The following is a 22,955-nucleotide window of genomic DNA, read 5'->3' as shown; positions in this document are numbered from 1 at the left end:
AAGGCTAATGTAGTGCCAATCTTTAAAAAAGGGAAGAAGGAGGATTCTGGGAACTACAGGCCAGTCAGCCTCACCTCAGTCCCAGGAAAAATCATGGAGCAGCTCCTCAAAGAATCAATCCTGAAGCACTTACATGAGAGGAAAGTGATCAGGAACAGTCAGCATAGATTCACCAAGGGAAGGTCATGCCTGACTAATCTAATCGCCTTATGTGATGAGATTACTGGTTCTGTGGATGAGGGGAAAGCGGTGGACATGTTGTTCCTTGACTTTAGCAAAGTTTTTGACACGGTCTCCCACAGTATTCTTGCCAGCAAGTTAAAGAAGTATGGGCTGGATGAATGGACTATAAGGTGGATAGAAAGTTTGCTAGATTGTTGGGCTCAGCGGATAGTGATCAATGGCTCCAGTCTAGTTGGCAGCTGGTGTCAAGTGGAGTGCCCCAGGGGTCGGTCCTGGGGCCGGTTTTGTTCAATATCTTCATAAATGATCTGGAGGATGGTGTGGTTTGCACCCTCAGCAAGTTTGCAGATGACACTAAACTGGGAGGAGAGGTAGATACGCTGGAGGGTAGGGATAGGATACAGAGGGCCCTAGACAAATTGGAAGATTGGGCCAAAAGAAATCTGATGAGGTCCAAGAAGGACAAATGCAGAGTCCTGCACTTAGGACAGAAGAATCCCATGCACCGCTACTGACTAGGGACTGAATGGCTTGGCAGCAGTTCTGCAGAAAAGGACCTAGGGGTTACAGTGGACGAGAAGCTGGATATGAGTCAACAGTGTGCCCTCGTTGCCAAGAAGGCCAATGGCATTTTGGGCTGTGTAAGTAGGGGCATAGCGAGCAGATCGAGGGACGTGATCGTTCCCCTCTATTCGACACTGGTGAGGCCTCACCTGGAGTACTCTGTCCAGTTTTGGGCCCCACACTATAAGAAGGATGTGGAAAAATTGGAAAGAGTCCAGCGGAGGGCAACAAAAATGATTAGGGGACTGGAATACATGAGTTATGAGGAGAGGCTGAGGGAACTGGGGATGTTTAGTCTACGGAAGAGAAGAATGAGGGGTGATTTGATAGCCGCTTTCAAGTACCTGAAAGGGGGTTCCAAAGAGGATGGCTCTAGACTGTTCTCAGTGGTAGCAGATGACAGAACAAGGAGTAATGGTCTCAAGTTGCAGTGGGGGAGATTTAGGTTAGATATTAGGAAAAACTTTTTCACTAGGAGGGTGGTGAAACACTGGAATGCATTACGTAGGGAGGTGGTGGAATCTTCTTCCTTAGAAGTTTTTAAGGTCAGGCTTGACAAAGCCCTCTCTGGGATGATTCAGTTGGGGATTGGTCCTGCTTTAAGCAGGGGGTTGGACTAGATGACCTCCAGAGGTCCCTTCCAACCCTGATATTCTATGATTCTATGATTATTAATCAGAAATCTTTGATATTTAAATAGGTCAAAACTACCACCTAAATATTTTCTGTAAAATTTACTGGGCCATGTTGATCAGGGTCTTTAGAAGCTTAAACAGCTGTTACTATCAGTGGGAACTTTCCATTAAGTGGTTGGTCCTTTACTGAGGGAACTGAAGAGGTTTACACCTTGCTTTCTCTGCTGTCTACTGTATAACTCACTTAAGGCATATGCAACACAGGTCTAATTAGTTTTACTCTAATGTTAACCAGTTGAGCTATACATTTGCTCATCCTTATACCATGTGTTGAAAGCTGTGTTACACATTAGTGTATAGCTATAGCTAAGAATACTTGCAAGAAATCCTACTTTCAGTTGTAAAAGTCTCCTACAGTACTTACCTGTAAAACAAGTCCCATCCTCAGAAACATCATTTTTAGACTTGCTGCATCAAGTGAATTAGCATTTCTGATTTTGATTCTTAAATTTGCTCTCTTACATGCAGTTAATCACCAGAGCACAGGTTCTCAAACTGTGGTCCGCGAGCTCCATTCAGGTGGTCCGTGGATAGTTCCCTCTAAGGTGCACGACTGGGCAGCTGCACACAAGATAATGAAGGGCCACCCACCTAGTTAGTGGAGCCGCGCAGGCGTGGCTCCACTAATTAGGTGCCTGGACCCTGGAGAAGACGCACATGTAAGGTGAGGTGGCAGCCTTGGGGGGAATAGGGGGTAGGTTGGAGGGGGGCAGTGGGATCAGAAGAGAGGGTGGGGAAAATATGGGATGTGCAGGGCTGTGGCAGCCAGAGAAAGAGGCGACTTTCCACAGCTCCAGGGCTGCAGCTGCCCGGGAGAGATGGCCCTCCTTCCCAGCCTCAGCTCTGTGGCTGGGGGGAGACCCCCCTCCTTCCCAACCCCAGCTCAGGGGCTGCTGCGGTGTGGGAGAGAGGGAGAGACCGCCTCTCCTTCCCAGCCCCAGCTCGGGGGCTGCTGCGGCGGGAGAGAAAGGGCACATCCATCACATTAGAAAGGTAAGACTACTGATATTAAAATATAAGGTGTGTGCTTTTATTTGTAGAAAAAAATAACATTAATTATTAAGTTATTTTTATATAGTGCTTTTATCCAAAGTGCTTTATAATAGTTAGCTAACAGTACAAACAACATTTGGAAAGATCATTAAGTGTTTCGTCAAGACCCTCAGCAATTTTCAAATGGTCTGTGGAAAAAAAAAGTTTGAGAACCACTGCACTAGAGTGTATTGTATATTGTGTGTATGTTGTATTATATTTTGTGTTGGGTATTGGTATTGTACATGTTGCTGAATCTGTGCCATAATGAGAAATACAAAAATGTTACTTCAAAGCTTCACGTGGGGTGGCGTCTGCTGTGGTATAAACATCTGGGCACTGAAAGTAAACCACTCTGCCTCAAAAGAATTAGGTTCTGTTTAGACTGGGGATTTGCCTTGATTACAGCATTCAGTGAACAACTGTCACTGTAGTTCTGCTGAAGCGCTCCCTAGTGTAGACAGTCTTACCCCAGGCTAAAATCTTCTCATGCAAATAGTGACTTTGCCTCTCTGCACTCAGAATCATACCAGTGCAGCTACACAGATGGGTGGCGGTTAATAACATTAATTGTCACAAATCCAAGTCCAGGCAAGCCTCCAAAAGTATGTACTTGGAAATAAAGGAAAGTGGATCTTTCATGGTAGTTTGCTTCACTTACAGTTTTAAGCATTTTAAGAATACCTGTGTATTTTGTTTTAGATTTACTTAATACCTGCATAACTCTCTGTTAAAACATATAAGCAAAACAACAGCTAGTAGAAAGTGGAATGACTAATATTTGTAATTTTCATTTTCTTAAATAAAGTATAAAGTAAATAAATACATTTATCAATTGTCTATTAATAGGACTGTAAACATCAGCTAATTTAAAAGGCTTTTTTTTTTTTTTTTGCTGCATTCTTCCTTTGATTCAGGATCTGTAGGCTGGCTCTGTGCCACTAGGGGATTTCACTATTCTGGGACTTCACTACACTTCAGTGCCCAGTTATAAGAGTTCTGCAGCCAACAGAAAGAGAACAAAGCTTTTGTAGAACTGATGCAAAGCTTTAAGGTTTTTACAAAGCCCAAATAGTTAAATCTAGAATATGTGTGAATGAGTTTGAATTAAGATATATGTTATTTAGAAGCTACTCCTATTTCACTAATTTCAGTTTAAGTGTGATTAGCATTTGATGTTTGACTTGGTTCAGTACACATGAATTAAAAATATTAATTTTATCAATTTCCACAGGAGACTTTGCAGCAGTTGATCATGATGTCTTTGCCAAATGTCTTAATAATTGGCAAAAATCCTTTTTCTGGTAAGTGTTTTTTATTTTATTTTTTTTAAAATTTGTAGTTAGCTCATTGAAAATGTAGCTCAGGTAGGAATGAGCCACGCCAGAGGGCTTGATGAAAATTTTAGCAAACACTTGACTACAGAATGATGAATTTCATTGCTTCTGCTCAGATCTGAAGGTCAACAATAAAAACCACAAAATATTAAACAAATAAAACCTCGAGGTAGAGATGCTCCCATTGGGATTTATATTAAACTATAACTGTCTTTTTAATTTTTTCTATGCCATGCTTCAGTGCATGACAAGAGGAATTATTTCTCTTGGGCAAGAGAAACCATTTCAAACAAAACTACCTATCTGTTCTCTCTTGTCAAATCCACTATTTTGAATCTTGACATTATCCTTGACCCTGAGCTTTCCTTTCGCCTCCCATATCTGTAAATCTGTCTCAATAGCCATGTCTGTAACATATCCCATTTTCCTGGGTACTTTGCCTCCACTCATTTGTGACTTTATCTTTTCTAATCTTGACTGTTGCTGCTATCTTCTCCTAGGACACTGAGGGTATGTCCACATAGCCCATGGAAGCAAGTCTCTCAGCCATGGCTGACAGACTTGAGGTAGAGGGGCTTGCACTAACATTCTGAAAATAGCTGTATAGATAGTGCTTTGAAGTCGTAGCTTAGGCTCTGAAGCCAAGGGGTGGGGCAGATTTCAGAACCTGAGTTCCAGCTGCAACTTCAAACTGTTGTCTATGCAGCTATTTTTAGAGCGCTGGCGCAAGCCCGTTAGCACACATCTGTCGACCCAGCTGGGAGGCTCACTTCTGGGAGCTGTGTGCACATATAGCCTGGGTCTCAACTCCCTAGGTTTTAGTATAAATAGAATACTTCTGCCTCATTTCTCATGTGTAGTAAGAAGTCTGAACATGTTCCTGCCATTCTCAAACACCACTGACTGTTCAGTTATTGCATGTTATAGTTCAAAAAATTCCATGGATTTGCTTTTACCTGCTTCAGAGACCTCCTCTCTTTTTATTAGTTTTTTCTTTTATTGCCTGTGATCATTTAACACCTGCTTCTGTCTTGTTTGACTGAGTCCTTCATTTTTTAAAAATGTTAGTAAAATCAGATGTGAGAGGCCAGGTACTGTCATGTATCAAAAACTGATTAAGAGAGAGAAAACAAAGATAGGAGTAAATGGTTAATATTTGTAATAGGAAAAGGCTAACAGTATGGTATCACAAGGTTAAATACCAGGTCATTGTACTTAAATATATTAAGTATCTGGAAAAGGGATGAGCGGTGAGGTAGCAAAATTTGAAGATGGCACAAAATTATTTAGGAGGACTTGTGGCACCTTATAGACTGACTAATTTATTTGAGCATAAGCTTTTGTGAGCTACAGCTCACTTCATTGGATGCATTCAGTGGAAAATACAGTGGGGAGATTTATATACACAGAGAACATGAAACAATGGGTGTTACCATACACACTGTAATGAGAGTGATCAGGTAAGGTGAGCTATTACCAGCAGAAGAGCGGTGGGGAGGAGGGGGAGGAGAGGAGAACCTTTTGTAGCGATAATCAAGGTGGGCCATTTCCAGCAGTTGACAAGAATGTTTGAGGAACACCACACGATCCATTGTCTACGGCCAAGCTCTACAACCACATTTGCTCCAACCCCTCAGACAGAGACAAACACCTACAAGATCTCTATCAAACATTCTTACAACTACAGTACCCACCTGCTGAAGTGAAGAAACAGATTGACAGAGCCAGAAGAGTACCCTACTACAGGACAGACCCAACAAAGAAAATAACAATGCCACTAGCCATCACCTTCAGCCCCCAGCTAAAACCTCTTCAACACATCATCAAGGATCTACAACTTATCCTGAAGGACGACCCATCACTCTCACAGATCTTGGGAGACAGGCCAGTCCTTGCTTACAGACAGCCCCCCAACCTGAAGCGAATACTCACCAGCAACCGCACAACAGAACCACTAACCCAGGAACCTATCCTTGCAACAAAGCCCTTTGCCAACTGTGTCCACATATCTATTCAGGGGACACCATCATAGGGCCTAATCACATCAGCCACACTATCAGAGGCTCGTTCACCTGCATATCTACTAATGTGATATATGCCATCATGTGCCAGCAATGCCCCTCTGCCATATACATTGGCCAAACTGGACAGTCTCTATGTAAAACAATAAACGGACACAAATCAGACGTCAAGAATTGTAACATTCAAAAACCAGTTGGAGAACACTTCAATCTCTTTGGTCACTCGATTACAGACCTAAAAGTGGCAATTCTTCAACAAAAAAACTTCAAAAACAGACTCCAACGAGAGACTGCTGAATTGGAATAAATTTGCAAGCTGGACACAATTAACTTAGGCTTGAATAAAGACTGGGAGTGGATGTGTCATTACACAAAGTAAAACTATTTTCCCATGTTTATTCCCCCCTCCCCACTGTTCCTCATACATTCTTGTCAACTGCTGGAAATGGCCCACCTTGATAATCACTACAAAAGGTCCCCCCCCCCTCGCTCTCCTGCTGGTAATAGCTCACCTTACCTGATCACTCTCGTTACAGTGTGTATGGTAGCACCCATTGTTTCATGTTCTCTGTGTATATAAATCTCCCCACTATATTTTCATAGAATCATAGAATATCAGGGTTGGAAGGGACCTCAGGAGGTCATCTAGTCCAACCCCCTGCTCAAAGCAGGACCAATCCCCAATTAAATCATCCCAGCCAGGGCTTTGTCAAGCCTGACCTTAAAAACTTCTGAGGAAGGAGATTCCACCACCTCCCTAGGTAACGCATTCCAGTGTTTCACCACCCTCCTAGTGAAAAAGTTTTTCCTAATATCCAACCTAAACCTCCCACACTGCAACTTGAGACCATTACTCCTTGTCCTGTCCTCTTCTACCACTGAGAATAGTCTAGAACCATCCTCTTTGGAACCATCTCTCAGGTAGTTGAAAGCAGCTATCAAATCCCCCCTCATTCTTCTCTTCTGCAGACTAAACAATCCCAGTTCCCTCAGCCTCTCCTCATAAGTCATGTGTTCCAGACCCCTAATAATTTTTGTTGCCCTTCGGTGGATTCTTTCCAATTTATCCACATCCTTCTTATAGTGTGAGGCCCAAAACTGGATACAGTACTCCAGATGAGGCCTCACCAGTGTCGAATAGAGGGGGACGATCACGTCCCTCGATCTGCTCGCTATGCCCCTACTTATACATCCCAAAATGCCATTGGCCTTCTTGGCAACAAGGGCACACTGCTGACTCATATCCAGCTTCTCGTCCACTGTCACCCCTAGGTCCTTTTCCGCAGAACTGCTGCCTAGCCATTCGGTCCCTAGTCCGTAGCTGTGCATTGGGTTCTTCCGTTATAAGTGCAGGACCCTGCACTTATCCTTCTTGAACCTCATCAGATTTCTTTTGGCCCAATCCTCCAATTTGTCTAGGTCCCTCTGTATCCGATCCCTGCCTTCCAGCGTATCTACCACTCCTCCCAGTTTAGTATCATCCGCAAATTTGCTGAGAGTGCAATCCACACCATCCTCCAGATCATTTATGAAGATATTGAACAAAACCGGCCCCAGGACCGACCCCTGGGGCACTCCACTTGACACCGGCTGTCAACTAGACATGGAGCCATTGATCACTACCCGTTGAGCCCCACAATCTAGCCAACTTTCTACCCACCTTATAGTGCATTCATCCAGCCCATACTTCTTTAACTTGCTGACAAGAATACTGTGCGAGACCGTGTCAAAAGCTTTGTTAAAGTCAAGATACAATACATCCACCGCTTTCCCCTCATCCACAGAACCAGTAATCTCATCACATAAGGCGATTAGATTAGTCAGGCATGACCTTCCCTTGGTGAATCCATGCTGACTGTTCCTGATCACTTTCCTCTCATGTAAGTGCTTCAGGATTGATTCTTTGAGGACCTGCTCCATGATTTTTCCTGGGACTGAGGTGAGGCTAACTGGCCTGTAGTTCCCAGGATCCTCCTTCTTCCCTTTTTTAAAGATTGGCACTACATTAGCCTTTTTCCAGTCATCCGGGACTTCACCCGTTCGCCACGAGTTTTCAAAGATAATGGCCAATGGCTCTGCAATCACAGCCGCCAATTCCTTCAGCACTCTCGGATGCAACTCGTCCGGCCCCATGGACTTGTGCACGTCCAGCTTTTCTAAATAGTGCCTAACCACCTCTTTCTCCACAGAGGGCTGGCCATCTGTTCCCCATGTTGTGATGCCCAGCGCAGCAGTCTGGGAGCTGACCTTGTTCGTGAAGACAGAGGCAAAAAAAGTATTGAGTACATTAGCTTTTTCCACATCCTCTGTCACTAGGTTGCCTCCCTCATTCATTTTCCACTGAATGCATCCGATGAAGTGTGCTGTAGCTCACGAAAGCTTATGCTCAAATAAATTTGTTAGTCTCTAAGGTGCCACAGGTCCTCCTTTTCTTTTTGCTCAAGATGGGAGAAAACTGAGCGGAACTTCAGACACACCTAATTAGGTTAAGTGTATGGGCAACCTGATGGGAGATGAAATTCAGTGTTCACAGATACAGTGTGAAATGTACATTACAATGAGTAATTTGAGCTACTCATATACCGTACGTGGTCCTAATTTAATCAACTCAGGTAAAAGGCCTGGCCATCACTGGGAAAATTCCATGAAGAGCTCTGCTCTATCTGCAGCAGTGATTTAAAAAAAAAAAAAAAAAGCAAAAACGATGTTAGGCTGGAAAATCATTTGGAAAGAATTACAATGCCATAATATAAATCAGTGGTATGCCCTCACTTGGAGTCCTGTGTTCAGTTCTCAAAAATTATATAGCAGAAATAGAGGTGCTTCAGAGCCAGGCAGTGAGAATAAGAGGTATGGAAAAATTCTCATGAACAGTGATTGAAAAGATTGAGAGGAAAGGAATAAGATGAACATTATAAAAATATATAAAATAATGGATGATATAGAAAAGGTAAATCAGGGTCTTCTGTTCATCCTATTTCATAATGAAAGAACAAGGGGACATTCAATGAAATTTGAAAGTGACAAAATCAGAATTGATAATTTGATATTTTTTCACCTAATGCACACTGCCTGTATAACTTATTGCCACCATCACTGATAATAGGAATTTATCAGATGTCAAAAAAGAACTGGGTGCTTATTTGGATTCAAAGATTAAATAAGAGTTTTGGAAAGAGTATTAACCCTTACGCTTCAGGCCATACCAGTCCCTAACTTTTAGGTTTTAAGAGGAAACTTTCCCTGGGGGACAGGTTCTTCAATAACTGTGTATTCAAGTTTCAGAGTAACAGCCGTGTTAGTCTGTATTCGCAAAAAGAAAAGGAGTACTTGTGGCACCTTAGAGACTAACCAATTTATTTGAGCATGAGCTTTCGTGAGCTACAGCTCACTTCATCAGATGCATACCGTGGAAACTGCAGCAGACTTTATATACACACAGAGATCATGAAACAATACCTCCTCCCACCCCACTGTCCTGCTGGTAATAGCTTATCTAAAGTGATCATCAGGTGGGCCATTTCCAGCACAAATCCAGGTTTTCTCACCCTCCACCCCCCCCCACAAATTCACTCTCCTGCTGGTGCTAGCCCATCCAAAGTGACAACTCTTTACATAATCAAGTCGGGCTATTTCCTGCATAAATCCAGGTTATCTCACATCCCCCCCACCCCCATACACACACAAACTCACTCTCCTGCTGGTAATAGCTCATCTATTCAAGGGTTTCATACACCTTTCTTTGAAGCATCTAGTACAGACTGCTGTTGGAAGATAGGATATTAGACTAGATGGACCACTGGCATGATCCAGCATGGCACTATTGTGTTCCTCTGTTACTTCCGTAATATAATGGAATATTTCTAATGGTGGAACACTAAAATCCTGTCTTGAGTTGGATCCATTGAAAGTTACGTGCACTCGGTGAGGTATTTTAGGGAAAATCTGAAATCTCTCCCTGCAAGATACGGGTAAGGGAATAATAGCCAGCATTTATATTAAACATATTGTAGGGAGACATGTTTGCACATGACAGGTTAGCATTTCAAAATACAAAAGTATGAAAGCTAAGGCATCCCAATATACCCATGAAAATGTTGTCTTAATTTAGAAGGGGAAAATGTAATAGAATGGGATTGTTGTATGATTATTTGCAGATTGACTGTCATCCTGGCAGGATTATTAAATATAAAAGCCATGGTCTCAGTTCACTCCACAGGAATGAGGCATGATCCTGCCAACTGCAATTTTTAACTGAAATAATGCTCCCTTAGTAAAATACATATTTTTAATTTATGGGAGATCCTAGTTGTTGTTTTTGTGATTTTTGTATTTGCATTGACTTATGTTGACCTTTTGAACATACAATAAATATCAAACTTGGGTACCTAAATAAGTGGTCTAATTTTCAGAGGTGTGGGTCTGTAAACCCACAGTTTTAATTTACTGTAGTGTGAAATATGCTTGATTAGCACACTTCAAAATGAGGTCACTTATTTAAGCGTGTAAATAGAGACTTAAGGTGCCTAGATTTAGATACACAAATTTGAAAACTTTGGCTAGAATGCTTACAAGTAGTAAATGTAAATAGGATGGGAGTGCATATGTTGCTCTTGTCTGGACAATTTGAGGATTGAGGACAGCAGCCAGGAATAGATCCAAGTGTCTGTCTGTGCCACCAGTGTAGGTAGTGGAAAAGTGCACATTTTTTTCTTCCCCTTCTGAACACAGCAGGGAGGTATCTTTCACTTTTTCACCTCACTCCACTCTTATGGGCCTTACTAGTCTGACAGGGAACCCAGGAGTTGCATTTACATATGCTGGCTCCCCCTGGTTCCATGGATGGCTTGAGGCTTCAATCTCTGGCAAATGAACCTCTCCTACTCTTCCCTGAGCAGTGCCCTGCACTGTCTCGCTTCGCACGAACAGCATAGCCAGTACCAGTAGCCCCGCTTCTCCTCAGAATCTGAGTGGGTTTCCGAGCCAGACTCCTCATTCTCACCTGCTCGCTCCTACAGCCTGGATCCTCGGCAACTGCCACCCTCTCTGCCCACATACTGACCTTCTTCCAACATGTGGTTTTGCTATCCCCAAGGGCCACCGATGCCCAGCGACACATACGCTTGACCCTATTGGCCTGTTTGTGACCCTTACCAAGACTGCGGGGTGCTGCCGCTGCCACCATACTGCACCCTCCTCCATTTATGAAGAACTGCAGGAGGTTCCCATTCCACTGTCACTGACGGTTCCCATTGGGGCCTCGTTGTCCCCATACGATGCGCTTATTTCTCCTTCCCTCTACCCTCCAGTCGACCATAGCCAATACCATGACCTGCTTTGGTGAGTGGTTGTGGCTCTCAACCTCTTGGTGGAGGAGGTCCAGGACTTGCAAAACCTGTTCCTGGATGTTCTGCCACTGCTGGGACCCTCCCGGACTGTCCTCCCTATCCACGTGGCCATCCTCCAACTGGCCCAAGTGGTCTGGCGCACCCCAGCCTCCTGTGTCCCTACTACGAAGTGCACTGAATGCCGCTACTTCATCTGATTTAAGGGTACAGACTTCCTGTTTACACCACCCAATTCGCTTGTGATCCATGCAGTGACTGAATGCTCCTGCCAGCAACACTTCAAGGCCACCTCCCCGCCAGGGGCACCGGAAAAGGGGGCGGAGCAAGGCCCTCCCACTTTTTTGAAAGTGGACAGGCCTGGTCCATCCACTTTTTGCCATGTGCCCCACCCCTGCCCCTCCTCTTCCCCCCCAAGGCCCCGCCTCCTGGCCAGGCTGGCAGCTGGAGCCCAGGCAGCTGTGGGGAGCCGTGGACCCTCCATCCGCCCAGAGTGGGGGGACCTGAGAGCAGCCTCCAGACCATGTCCCCTCACCCTGGACCCCCCACCCAGGGCAGGTGGTAGGTCTGTGTCTCCCCACAGCTGCCTGGGCCACTCTTACCATAGCCTGGCTTCAAAGCCTTGCCCCCCTGCTGGAGCTGGGTTGGCATAAGAGATGCACTGGCAGCTGTGTGGACCCCTTCACCTGTCCTGGGCTGAGACACGGGTCAGGGGTTACTCTCGGGCCCACCTACCCCAGGCAGGTGGAGGAGCCTGAGCTCCCCGGTCCCGCGCCGGCTTCTGGCTTGCTGGGAGCAGGCTTTCAGGGGAAAGAGGTGGAGCAGGGTGGCGAAGAAATTGGACCTTCTGGGGTGCAAAGTTTATTCCTCTGTGGGCCTCCAGTTCTGTATTGCCACTTACTAGGCCTTTTTGGCAAAATACAATTTCCTTTCCGACCTGAAGCTGGTGGAGTTCCAGGCTTTCCTCCTGGTGGAGAAACAGCAAGATTTCCAGATGCTGCTGAACGAGGGCAAGCTGGTTGCCAAGGTGGCTCTCTAAGCTGCAGTCGAAGCCGCTGACACTGCGTCCCACACTCTAGTGACCGGTGTCATGCTCCACCAGGATTCCTAGCTCCAATTCTCCAGCTTCCCTACGGAGATCCAGACCACTGAGGACCTCCCCTTTGACAACCAAAAACTCTTTAGCGACAAGACAGACAAATTTCTCCACTCTTTCAAGGATTCCCGTGCCAATTTGTGGTTGCTTGGTATTTACACCCCAGCCACGATCTGCAGGCAACAAAGACCCTTTCCGTGCCACCTACCAGCCCTACTTTCAGTGTCCCCAGAAACAGTCTTACTGTCATCTGCGCATCCAGCGACACAGCTATTACAGAGAATCATAGACTGTCAGGGTTGGAAGGGACCTCAGGAGGTCATCTAGTCCAACCCCCTGCTCAAAGCAGGACCAATCCCCAACTGAATCATCCCAGAGAGGGCTTTGTCAAGCCTGACCTTAAAAACTTCTAAGGAAGAAGATTCCACCACCTCCCTACGTAATGCATTCCAGTGTTTCACCACCCTCCTAGTGAAAAAGTTTTTCCTAATATCTAACCTAAATCTCCCCCACTGCAACTTGAGACCATTACTCCTTGTTCTGTCATCTGCTACCACTGAGAACAGTCTAGAGCCATCCTCTTTGGAACCCCCTTTCAGGTACTTGAAAGCGGCTATCAAATCCCCCCTCATTCTTCTCTTCCGTAGACTAAACATCCCCAGTTCCCTCAGCCTCTCCTCATAACTCATGTGTTCCAGTCCCCTAATCATTTTTGTTGCCCTCCACTGGACTCTTTCTAATTTTTCCACATCCTTCTTATAGTGTGGGGCCCAAAACTGGACACAGTACTCCAGGTGAGGCCTCACCAATGCTGAATAGAGGGAGTGATCACGTCCCTTGATCTGCTGGCAATGCTCCTACTTATACAGCCCAAAATGCCGTTAGCCTTCTTGGCAACAAGGGCACACTGTTGACTAATTTCGCCGCTGGCACTTCTGCTGCCTTGGTTCCCTCACACCATCTGTCCAAACAGCCATTTTGACTCCTCTCTTGAGACCTGCGAACCTGCTACCTCTCCCACAGTGACCCAGATTGTTTTTATGGGTCATCTTGCCTGGCTCACCCAAAATTTGGGCAAGATTATTGATGGGTTCTGGACATCATCCACCGGGGTACTTGATAGAATTCCTCTCATTTTCCCTCATCGTCCACCCCTTGGTGGCCATGGGAATCCTTCCCACCACAGCCTCCTCCGGAAGGACACCATAGAATGAGTTCCTCGTCATTACTGTGACCGTGGGTTCTATTCCCCCTATTTCCTTATGCTGAAGAAGGGGAATGGCCGTCGCGTGCTTCTGGACCTTCAGTTGCTGAACATGGTCACGCTCCCTCTCATTTGCCCATGCCTTCTCCTTCGAGCCTGGTTCACGGCTCTTGATATGAAGGATGCTTATTTCCATGTTGACATCCACCCAGCTCATTGGAAGTTCCTTCGTTTCATGGTGGGACATTCTCATTACCTGGTTTGGGTCCTTCCCTTTGGTATCACCACTGCTCCCCACGTGTTTGCAAAGGTCTTTGCTGTCACCGCAGCCCACATGAGTTGTTTTGGCCACTCCGTGTTTCCTGGATGAGTGGCTCCTTGTTGTGCCGTCGTGCACCTTTATCTCCTCTCCACTATCCAGACCCTCTGGGCTCTCCTTGCTGGCCTGGGCATCTGTATCAGCGAGGACAAGGGCACACCTACCTGTATGTTCACGTTTATAAGGGCATGTCTGTATTTTCTCGTGGGCCGAGTCTTCCTCCCAACGGACTGTTTTGCTACCCTTACCTTTTTCATCACGCAGCTACGCTGCAAACTGCATATGCACTATCTACCAGTGCCTTTCCCTCCTGGGCTGCATGGCGGCCTGCATCTCCATAACACCTCATGCCAGCCTGCATATGCGCTGCCTACAACTGTGGCTTCGGTCAGTCTGCATGCTGCAGTTGGACCTTTTGAACAAACTGGTCCTGCTTCCCACCCAGTTCCTCCATCCTGGCTTCCCACACATGGTGGACCAACACGTCCAAAATCTTGGTCAGCACTCTGTTCGTTCCTCCCACTGCTCACACCACTCTTACCACGGATGCCTCCCTTGCTTGGGGAGACGCTCATTTGGAGGGCCATATGGCACAGGGCCACTGGATTCCGTGAGAGGTGTGGATGTACATCAACATTCTGGAATTGCGGGCTGCCCGCCTTTCCTGTTGGGTGTTCCTGTCCCTCATCAGATCCCGGCACATTCAGCTGCTGTCTGACAACATGACAGCAGTTATGTATATCAACAAGCAAGGCAGTGCCTGGTCCTTCTCCCTCTGTGCAGAGGCCATTCTCCTCTATAGAACTGGTGCCTCAGGCATGGGTTCACCCTCCATGCATGCATCTCCTGGGCACCTGGTGGACACACTCAGCAGGTCCTTCTATGCATATCACCTCTTTGTGACTGCTGCAAACCAGAAACTTCCCCTTTTCTGTTCCAAAGGAACCCTCGGGCCAGGATCACAGGGTGACGTCTTTCTCTTGCACTGAACCACCGAACCATGCTATGCCTTTCCGCCCATTCCCCTGCTCCCGCAAGTCCTGAGCGAGGTGTGGCAGGACTGCATGATGGTCATTCAGGTAGCCCCCTCCTGGCCTTGCCAGTATTGTTTCACTGATGTCCTCCACCTCTCTGCTCACACCCTGATCTGCCTTCCCCTCCTCCTGGATCTCTTCACACAGGTGTAAGGTTGCCTGTGGCACTCCAACCGAAAGCTGCTCCCACTTATTTGTTGGTATTTGGATGGGGTTCATGTGTAGGCAAAGCATGTTCCATACCAATGCACATTCGATACCCATGCACAACATCCTCACACACAGCAGACAGCAGTCTACCAAGCAAAACTGCGACACTTCACCACCTGGGTGCACCGCCACCACTACCCTCTGGACTCCATCTCCATTCCCATCCTCCTGGAGTACCTTCTCAGGCCTTGCCACCTCTTCCATCTGCGTCCACCTGGCGATGCTGAGTGCCTTCCTCCTCCCCGTGGACAGCTTCTTGGTCTTCACTCACCTGACCACCACCCTCTTCCTGCGTAGCCTACTCTGCCTTTCTGTCGGTGTGGAATCCTACCCATTCTTTGGACCTGAATCTCGTTCTCTCTGCCCTCACTAAGCTGCCTTCAAACCTCTCGCAACTTGCTCTCTCGCCCACCTCTCTGTGAAGATGATCTTCTTGGTGGCCATCACCTCGGCAAGACAGGTGAGCGAGCTAGCGGCCATGATGGCCGACCCACCCTTTACTGTCTTCCACAAAGACAAAGTCTCCCTGTGCCTGCACCCCAAATTTCTCCCCAAGGTGGCCTCTCCATTCTACCTCAGCCAGTGCATCCACCTTCCAATCTTCTACCCCAAACTGCACATCTCCCCCAAAGGGAAAACGCTGCATTCTCTCAATGTCTGCCGGGCACTGACCTTTTATCTCCAGTGGACCCACGTCTTACCCAGGCTCTTCCTTGCCATCACAGAACACTGCCGGGGCCATGCCCTCTTCTCCCAGTGCCCCTCTTAATGAATCTCCCATTGCATTGAGGAATACCCTCTCTCACATTCCTCCGCCTCCGGGAGTCAATGGCCCACTCCACACAGGCGTGTGCTGCCACGTGTGCCTTCCTCGTGGACATGCCATGGCAGGACATTTGTAAGGCGGACACGTGGGCCTCTGTCCACACCTTTACCACTCGCTGTGCCATTGCTGCAGCAGCGGTGGTGGATGCAACAGTCGGCTGTGCCGTCCTACAGACTGTAACTTCTTGTGAGTCCTTCCACCCATCTCCAGGCTGAACACTGCTTGCTGCTCACCCACATCTGGAATCCATATAGGGACCATCACTCAAAGAAGAAGAGGAGATTACTTATTGTAATTGAAGTTTCTTCAAGATGTGTGGTCCGTCCCTATTTGGATTCCAATACCCGCCTTCAGTCCCCTCTGTTGCGGGATCCATTGCATGCTGGTAAGAGGGACCTGTAGTGGTATAGACCTGCACAGCCTCTTAAAGCCTCGGACACACCGCATGGCCTATGCATGTGTGGATCAACAGACACTACTACAAACAGCTCTGGCACGTGGTGCGCATTCGCAGTCATGTCTGGAGTCCAAATAGGGACCATACATCTCAAAGGATCTCCAGTTACAGTAAGTAACCTCTTCTTATTTTTGAAACTACTTGTGAGTAATCAAGTGTGTGTGTGTGCTGAAAGTTACTATTTTAAAAGACAAAGGAACAAGGAGCTGAAAGCTTTGAGATACATTCCCTCATCATCTTTGTTACTATTCTGAACTAAGCCAAAATGCTCAATTGTATAAAGATAATGGTGATAAATAAAATGTGCAATTCAGTAAAAGAGCTTTTCATAAAGAAAGATCAGATTTGAAACCCTATCTGAACAGTTACTTGCACCCACAATAATTTATTTTATTTTAGAGCCAGGCACTGAAGAAATTAAAAAACTACTTTTACTCTTACTTGGCTGTGCAGTTCAGGTAAGTATTTAAATATGTTTCTTTACATGCTGTTGTTGTATTACACATTTTTAATGGTTGTTTCCTGATGCAAACATATCCTCTCCTCTCCTCATCCCCCCAATTTGTTTTTTAATACAGCATTAACTCAAATCAGGAAATTCCAACAGTTTTAAGATTGCTTTAACAATATTAAGATGGTGACATTGCAAATTCTGTATATTTTATAGTATAAATAAATAACAAAGTATCTTTGTCTTAATGTATTAAGGTTTACATTTAGTAAGCAAAATTGGAATGCTTAATATGACACACAAACAACATGAATGAGTTAATATTGTTTGAGCAACCTTAATTTTTAGTGTTTCTCGTTGTTTTATTAATGTTAATTTGTTTTATTTAGTTTTCTTGGTGTTCTAAAGTTAAAAGTGCATTATATTTCCCCCTTTCATAAATTCTGTTTAAGAGGGTCGTTCAAACTATCAAAGAATTATTTTACTTTTGAAGAAAAAGCGTTATAAAATATTCTTTTAAAAGAAAATATTTGCATCTAGGCTGCCTATTTGTGTGCTTGATTTAAGTTCAATTGAAACTAAATAACTGAACTCCCTTATGCATTCCCTATAATCAAAGTTTCTATTGCAAATCATAGAAAGTGTGTATCTTTATCAATCTTAGGGCCAAATTATGAACCCTTTAGTCCTATTGATAAATATTTACTTACACAATTAATCTCATGAGAACATAAGAACGAGCATACTGAGTCAAACCAAATCTTCCGACAGTCACCAATGCCAGGTGCTTCAGAGGGAATGAACAGAACAGGTAAATATCATTCCCAGCTTCTGGCAAGCAGAGGCTAGGGACACCATCCCTTCCCATCCTGGCTAATGACCATTGATAGACCTATTCTCCATGAATTTATCTAATTGATTTCAATGGGATTATTTGCATGAGTAATTGTTCACCAGTGGGAATAAGGCATTCAGAGTGGTAGCCTTAAATAAATAATGGAAACGAAACTGACCTTTAATGTGCACATTAGAATTACCGGCAAGGTCTGGGTTTACCAAACTGGTGTGGATATGACAGGACATTGACTGGCAAAGTATAATGTAATGAGCAAAATAAGATGTAGGTGAAATTCTGTTGTATATGTAACTTAAATCAAGCACACAAATAGGCAGCCTAGATGCAAGATATAATAGTAATGGAATAGTAATGGAATAACGCATTTTCATAGGATAACAGTCACTTGATGTTTGTTTTGGTATCTATGAAATAAGTCCCACCTTTTCACTGTAGCTCTAACCAGGCCTCCATTTTGGCATTGTAACCCACTAATCAGGATTGGCGCCTTAAAATTGTCAATTATCTTTGCTACACGTTCTAAATTGTGCTCATACAGTAACTCCTCGCTTAATGTTGTAGTTATGTTGCTGAAAAATGCTACTTTAGGCAAAACGATGTTAAGAGAATCCAGTTTCTCCATAAGAATTAATATAAATGGGGGGTTAGGTTCCAGGGAAATTTTTTTCGCCAGACAAAAAACTATATTTTATATATAGATAGATACATATGCGCACACAGTATAAGTTTTAAATAAACAATACTGTACACAGGAATGATGATTGTGAAGCTTGGTTGAGGTGGTGAAGTCAGAGGGGGGCATATTTCCCAGGGAATGCCTGGTGAAGTCAGAGGGGGGCATATTTCCAGGGAATGCCTAATGGCTAAATGATGAACTAGGACTTGGCTGAGCCCTCAGTTGTTAACACATTGTTGTAGAGTGTGAGGCTACATTAGCAAGGCAGCAGGAATGGAAGGAGGGGAGACAGCATGGCAGAGAGAGACAGAGACACTGTGTGTGTGTGTGAGAGAGACGTGCATTGCCGCTTTAAGTAGGCTTACCCCACTCTAGGTACACTGCCTTTTTAAGCAGATAAGCGAGTTGATACAGTAGCTGCTGCCAGCAAGCTCCCTCCATTCTGAGCCCTTTCTTGTCCCCTCCCCTGTGGAGATGGGGGAGCAGGAGTGAGGGGAGGGGGACACCCTGACATTAGCCTCCGCCCCCCCCCTCCCTGCCCCGCAAGCAGGAAGCTCTTTGGAGCAGCTCCGAGACAAGGGCAGGAGCAGCACATGGCAGTTAGGGGAGGGACAGCTGAACTGCTGGCAATTGATAGCCTGCTGGGCGGCTGCTGCACAGGGAACTTAGGGGAGCAGGGAGCTGATAGAGGGGCTGCCGGCCAACCCTAGTTTCCAAGCCTCCACCAGCTAGCTCCAACAGGCTGCTCTTTTTGCAAGCAGTGGACAAAGCAGGCAGCTGCCAAACAATGTTATAAGGGAGCATTGCACAACTTTAAATGAGCATGTTTTCTAATTGATCAGCAATGTAACAATGCTAACCGGGATGACTTTAAGTGAGGAGTTACTGTAATTATTTGTACCTGCATAAATAAAGGCCAGGGTTTGAAAGTCTGACATAAACTGAAAAGGTAAAGCTGAACTAAATTAGTATCAGTTAATTATCTGGTACAGATATCATAAAGTATCAAGGTGAAGCTGAGATAGTCATTTTCAGATTAGAAGACATGGATCATATGATGATGATCTGTTATACAATTTTATTAGGGATATCAAGCGATTAAAAAAATTGTGATTAGTGGTGCAATTAATGGTGTGAAACAATAATAGAATACCATTTATTTAAATATTTTTGAATGTTTTCTACATTTGCAAATATATTGATTTCAGTTACAACACAGAATACAACGTGTACAGTGCTCACTTTATATTATTTTTGATTACAAATATTTGAACTGTAAAAAAACAAAAGAAATAGTATTTTTCAGTTCCCCCTTTGTAAGTACTGTAGTGCAATCTCTTTATCATGAAAGATGAACTTACAAATGTAGAATTATGTACAAACATACCTGCGTTCAAAACTTAAAAAAAATACATCTTTAAAGCCTACAAGTCCACTCAGTCCTTCTTCTTGTTCAGCCAATCGCTCAGACCAACAAGTTTGTTTACATTTGCGGGCAATAATGCTGCCTGCTTCTTGTTTACAGTGTCACCGGAAAGTGAAAACAGGCATTCATATGGCACTATCATAGCCGCCGTTGCAAGATATTAAAGATTCATATGTCCCTTCATGCTTCACCCACCATTCTAGAGGACAAATGTCCATGCTGATGACAGGATCTGCTCGATATCGATTCAAAACAGTGCAGACCAATGCATGTTGATTTTCATCATCTGAGTCAGATGCCACCAACAGAAGATTGATTTTGTTTTTTGGTGGTTCGGGTTCTGTAGTTTCTGCGTCGTATTCTTGCTCTTTTAAGACTTCTGAAAGCATGCTCCACACCTCGTCCCTTTCAGATTTTGGAAGGCACTTCAGATTCTTAAACCTTGGGTCGAGTGCTGGGTGTTGGGATGAAACGTAACATGAAATATATGACAGAATGTGGGTAAAACAGAGTAGGAGGCATACAATTCTCTCCAAAGGAATTCAGTCTTGATTTAATTAACACGTTATTTTTTTTTAACAAGCATCATCAGCATGGAAGCATGTCCTCTGGAATGGTGGCTGAAGCATGAAGGGACATACGAATCTTTAGTATCTGGCATGTAATTACCTTGCAATTGCCATGCGAACCCCTATTCTCACTTTCAGATGACAGTGTAAATAAGAAGCAGGCAGCATTATCTCCTGTAAATGTAAAGAAACTTGTTTGTCTTAACGGTTGGCTGAACAAGAAGTAGGATCGAGTGGACTTGTAGGCTCTAAATTTTTACACAGTGTTGTTTTTGAGTGCAGTTATGTAACAAAAAATGCCTACATTTGTAAGTTGTACTTTCATGATAAAGAGATTGCAGCACAGTACTTGTATGAGGTGAACTGAAAAATACTATCTGTTTTGTTTATCATTTTTATAGTGCAAATATCTGTGATAAAAAATAATATAAAGTGAGCACTATACACTTTGTATTCTGTGTTGTAGTTGAAATCAATATATTTGAAAATGTATAAGAACATCCAAAAATATTTAATACATTTCAATTGGGATTCTATTGTTTAACAATGCGATTAAAACTGTGATTAATTGTTTTATGTTAATTGTGCGAGTTAAGTGCGATTAATCGATAGCCCTAAATTTTATGTTTATTATACCAAAAGGCTAGTGTAGATTGAATTTAGTCTGAGAGGGCTCAGTTGAGTAACATTTACTCACTGTGGCACCAATCCAGCAATGACTTGTGCGCCTGCTGATCTGTGTGTATATGGTTAGTTGCACTATTCATGTGCATATAAATCTTTCTTCTACTTTGCTGATCCCCTTCAATCAGATTAAATGAAATCTACACTGACCTACTGAAAATAAAATTATTAGAAAACATCATCACATGATCCATGTCTCGTGATCTGAAAATAACATAACTTCTTGTCTGTGTAAAGCTAAAATGGTATTTAAGTCTTTTTGCAGGATCAGGGCCTATAACATGATTAGCTTGTAACTATCCAATTTGATTAAAGATCATACCTACGATAGTTCATTAAATTAATGACCACTTTATCCGTGAAAGTTGTGGGTTTTTTTTAAACTATGCTAAACTTTTCTAAATACGCTATTTTTGATTGGGTCAAAGTTAATTAGAAAAGTACAGTATACTGTACAGCTGGTTTCAGTTGAATAGTGTAAAAACAGTTCAGGGAGATTGGTTGTTTGAGTACTAAAAAAAGGTATTTATGAAGTAAACATCATCATAGAATCTGAGCAAGAAATAAGTTAATTTTAAGAAGCCCCCTTCATCAATTTTTTTCAAAGTGAATATACTGTCAGTTCACTAATATTAAAAGTCAAGCAGAAACTACAATATTTTGCTATAATTACATTCAATCTGTACTAGCCAGTTAGGGGATTGGACAGTTGATAATTATTTTTTCGTCAGCTTTTAGCTCTCAGGATATACTAAGGAGATACGATAAATAATTGTGGTTAATGTATTTCTTTTAGTGTCAGAAAAAAGAAGAATTCATTGAAAGAATCCAAGGTTTAGATTTTGATACAAGAGCAGCTGTTGCTGCCCACATTCAAGAGGTATTTGTTACTTTTGTACTACCTGATATCCAAGTGATTTTTATTTTTGCTGGAATATTAAGGAAAGAAGAATAATTTTGTTTAGTCAAAAACAAGGCAAATCTATTTGACATTAACATTAAACGATTGCATTAGAGAACATTAATTGAGAAGGCTTTATTTTATAAGAGTGAGAGTAAATCACATTTCTTCTAAAGGTGGTACTTGAATAAAAACATTTTTTTCATACTGAATAGTTTTTTCCATCACAGAATCATAGTAGTGTAGGACTTGGTGGGATCTTGATAGATCATATACTCTAGTCTGCTGCACTGAGGCAGGAGTCAGTATTATCTAGACCATTCCTGAGAGGTATTTGTCTAACCCAGGGGTGGCCAAACTGCAGCATACTCTTTTACAGTTAAAGTATGGCTTGTGGAACCCCCCACTCCTTTCCCATTCTCTGTCTACCAGACTGAGAGGGGGAGAGACTTGGGGCTTCTGCCCGGTGATGGTGCTAGGGGCTTCTGCCAGAGACGACTGGTGCCTGCTGAGAGTGAAGGGGCATAATTTGAAGGTTCGGCACCCCCAACAGCTTGAATTATGCCCCACCTCTTATCGTCAGCGGCCCCTCCCTGCAGCTCCCAGGTGTTAGCTCCGTGTGGAGAGGCATCCGCAAACACCTGGGAGCTGCAGGGAGGGGCTGTCGCTTTAGCTTTGCGGGGAGAGGCAGCAGCTCTTCCTGCAGCTCCCAGCTGTTTGCCGCTGCCTTTCCCCACGGCCACAGCTCCCAACTTGCCAGATCCAGCAGCTGCTGTGCAGGGATGGGGCTGGCAGCACCATGTGACCTAGCCAGCAAACCCTGGCAAAAATCTTGGGGGAGGGGCATGTGATACCACATGCCTCCCCCTCGCATTGCCTCTGGCAGAATGAAGTGTGTGTGTGTGTGTGGGGGGTGTCTCGGGGCTTCAGCCCCAGCTCTCGAACTTCTGAAGATTGTGATATGCTGCTTGGAGGGTTGGTACGTTTGGCCATCCGTGCTGTTCCTTAAAACCTCCAATGACTGAGATACCATAGATAATTTGTTCCAATGCTTAACTATCCTTACAGT

The 22,955-nt window shown here is 44.2% G+C and overlaps 1 protein-coding gene across 9 annotated transcripts in view; it reads left to right on the top strand.

Moving 5' to 3' along the window:
* Positions 1-22,955, top strand: part of CCDC88A (coiled-coil domain containing 88A) — a 366,404-nt gene that overhangs the window by 113,206 nt on the left and 230,243 nt on the right. For all 9 annotated transcript variants that reach the window (XM_075127191.1, XM_048842828.2, XM_075127192.1 and 6 more), the window contains exons 4-6: positions 3,709-3,778; positions 16,723-16,781; positions 21,782-21,865. In XM_075127191.1, coding sequence (XP_074983292.1) covers positions 3,709-3,778; positions 16,723-16,781; positions 21,782-21,865 — 213 coding nt within the window. The remainder of the gene's footprint in view (positions 1-3,708; positions 3,779-16,722; positions 16,782-21,781; positions 21,866-22,955) is intronic.

This window comes from Caretta caretta, chromosome 3 (assembly GCF_965140235.1).
Source record: "Caretta caretta isolate rCarCar2 chromosome 3, rCarCar1.hap1, whole genome shotgun sequence".
Lineage (NCBI taxonomy): Eukaryota > Metazoa > Chordata > Testudines > Cheloniidae > Caretta > Caretta caretta.
This window is presented reverse-complemented; position numbering and strand designations above follow the sequence as displayed.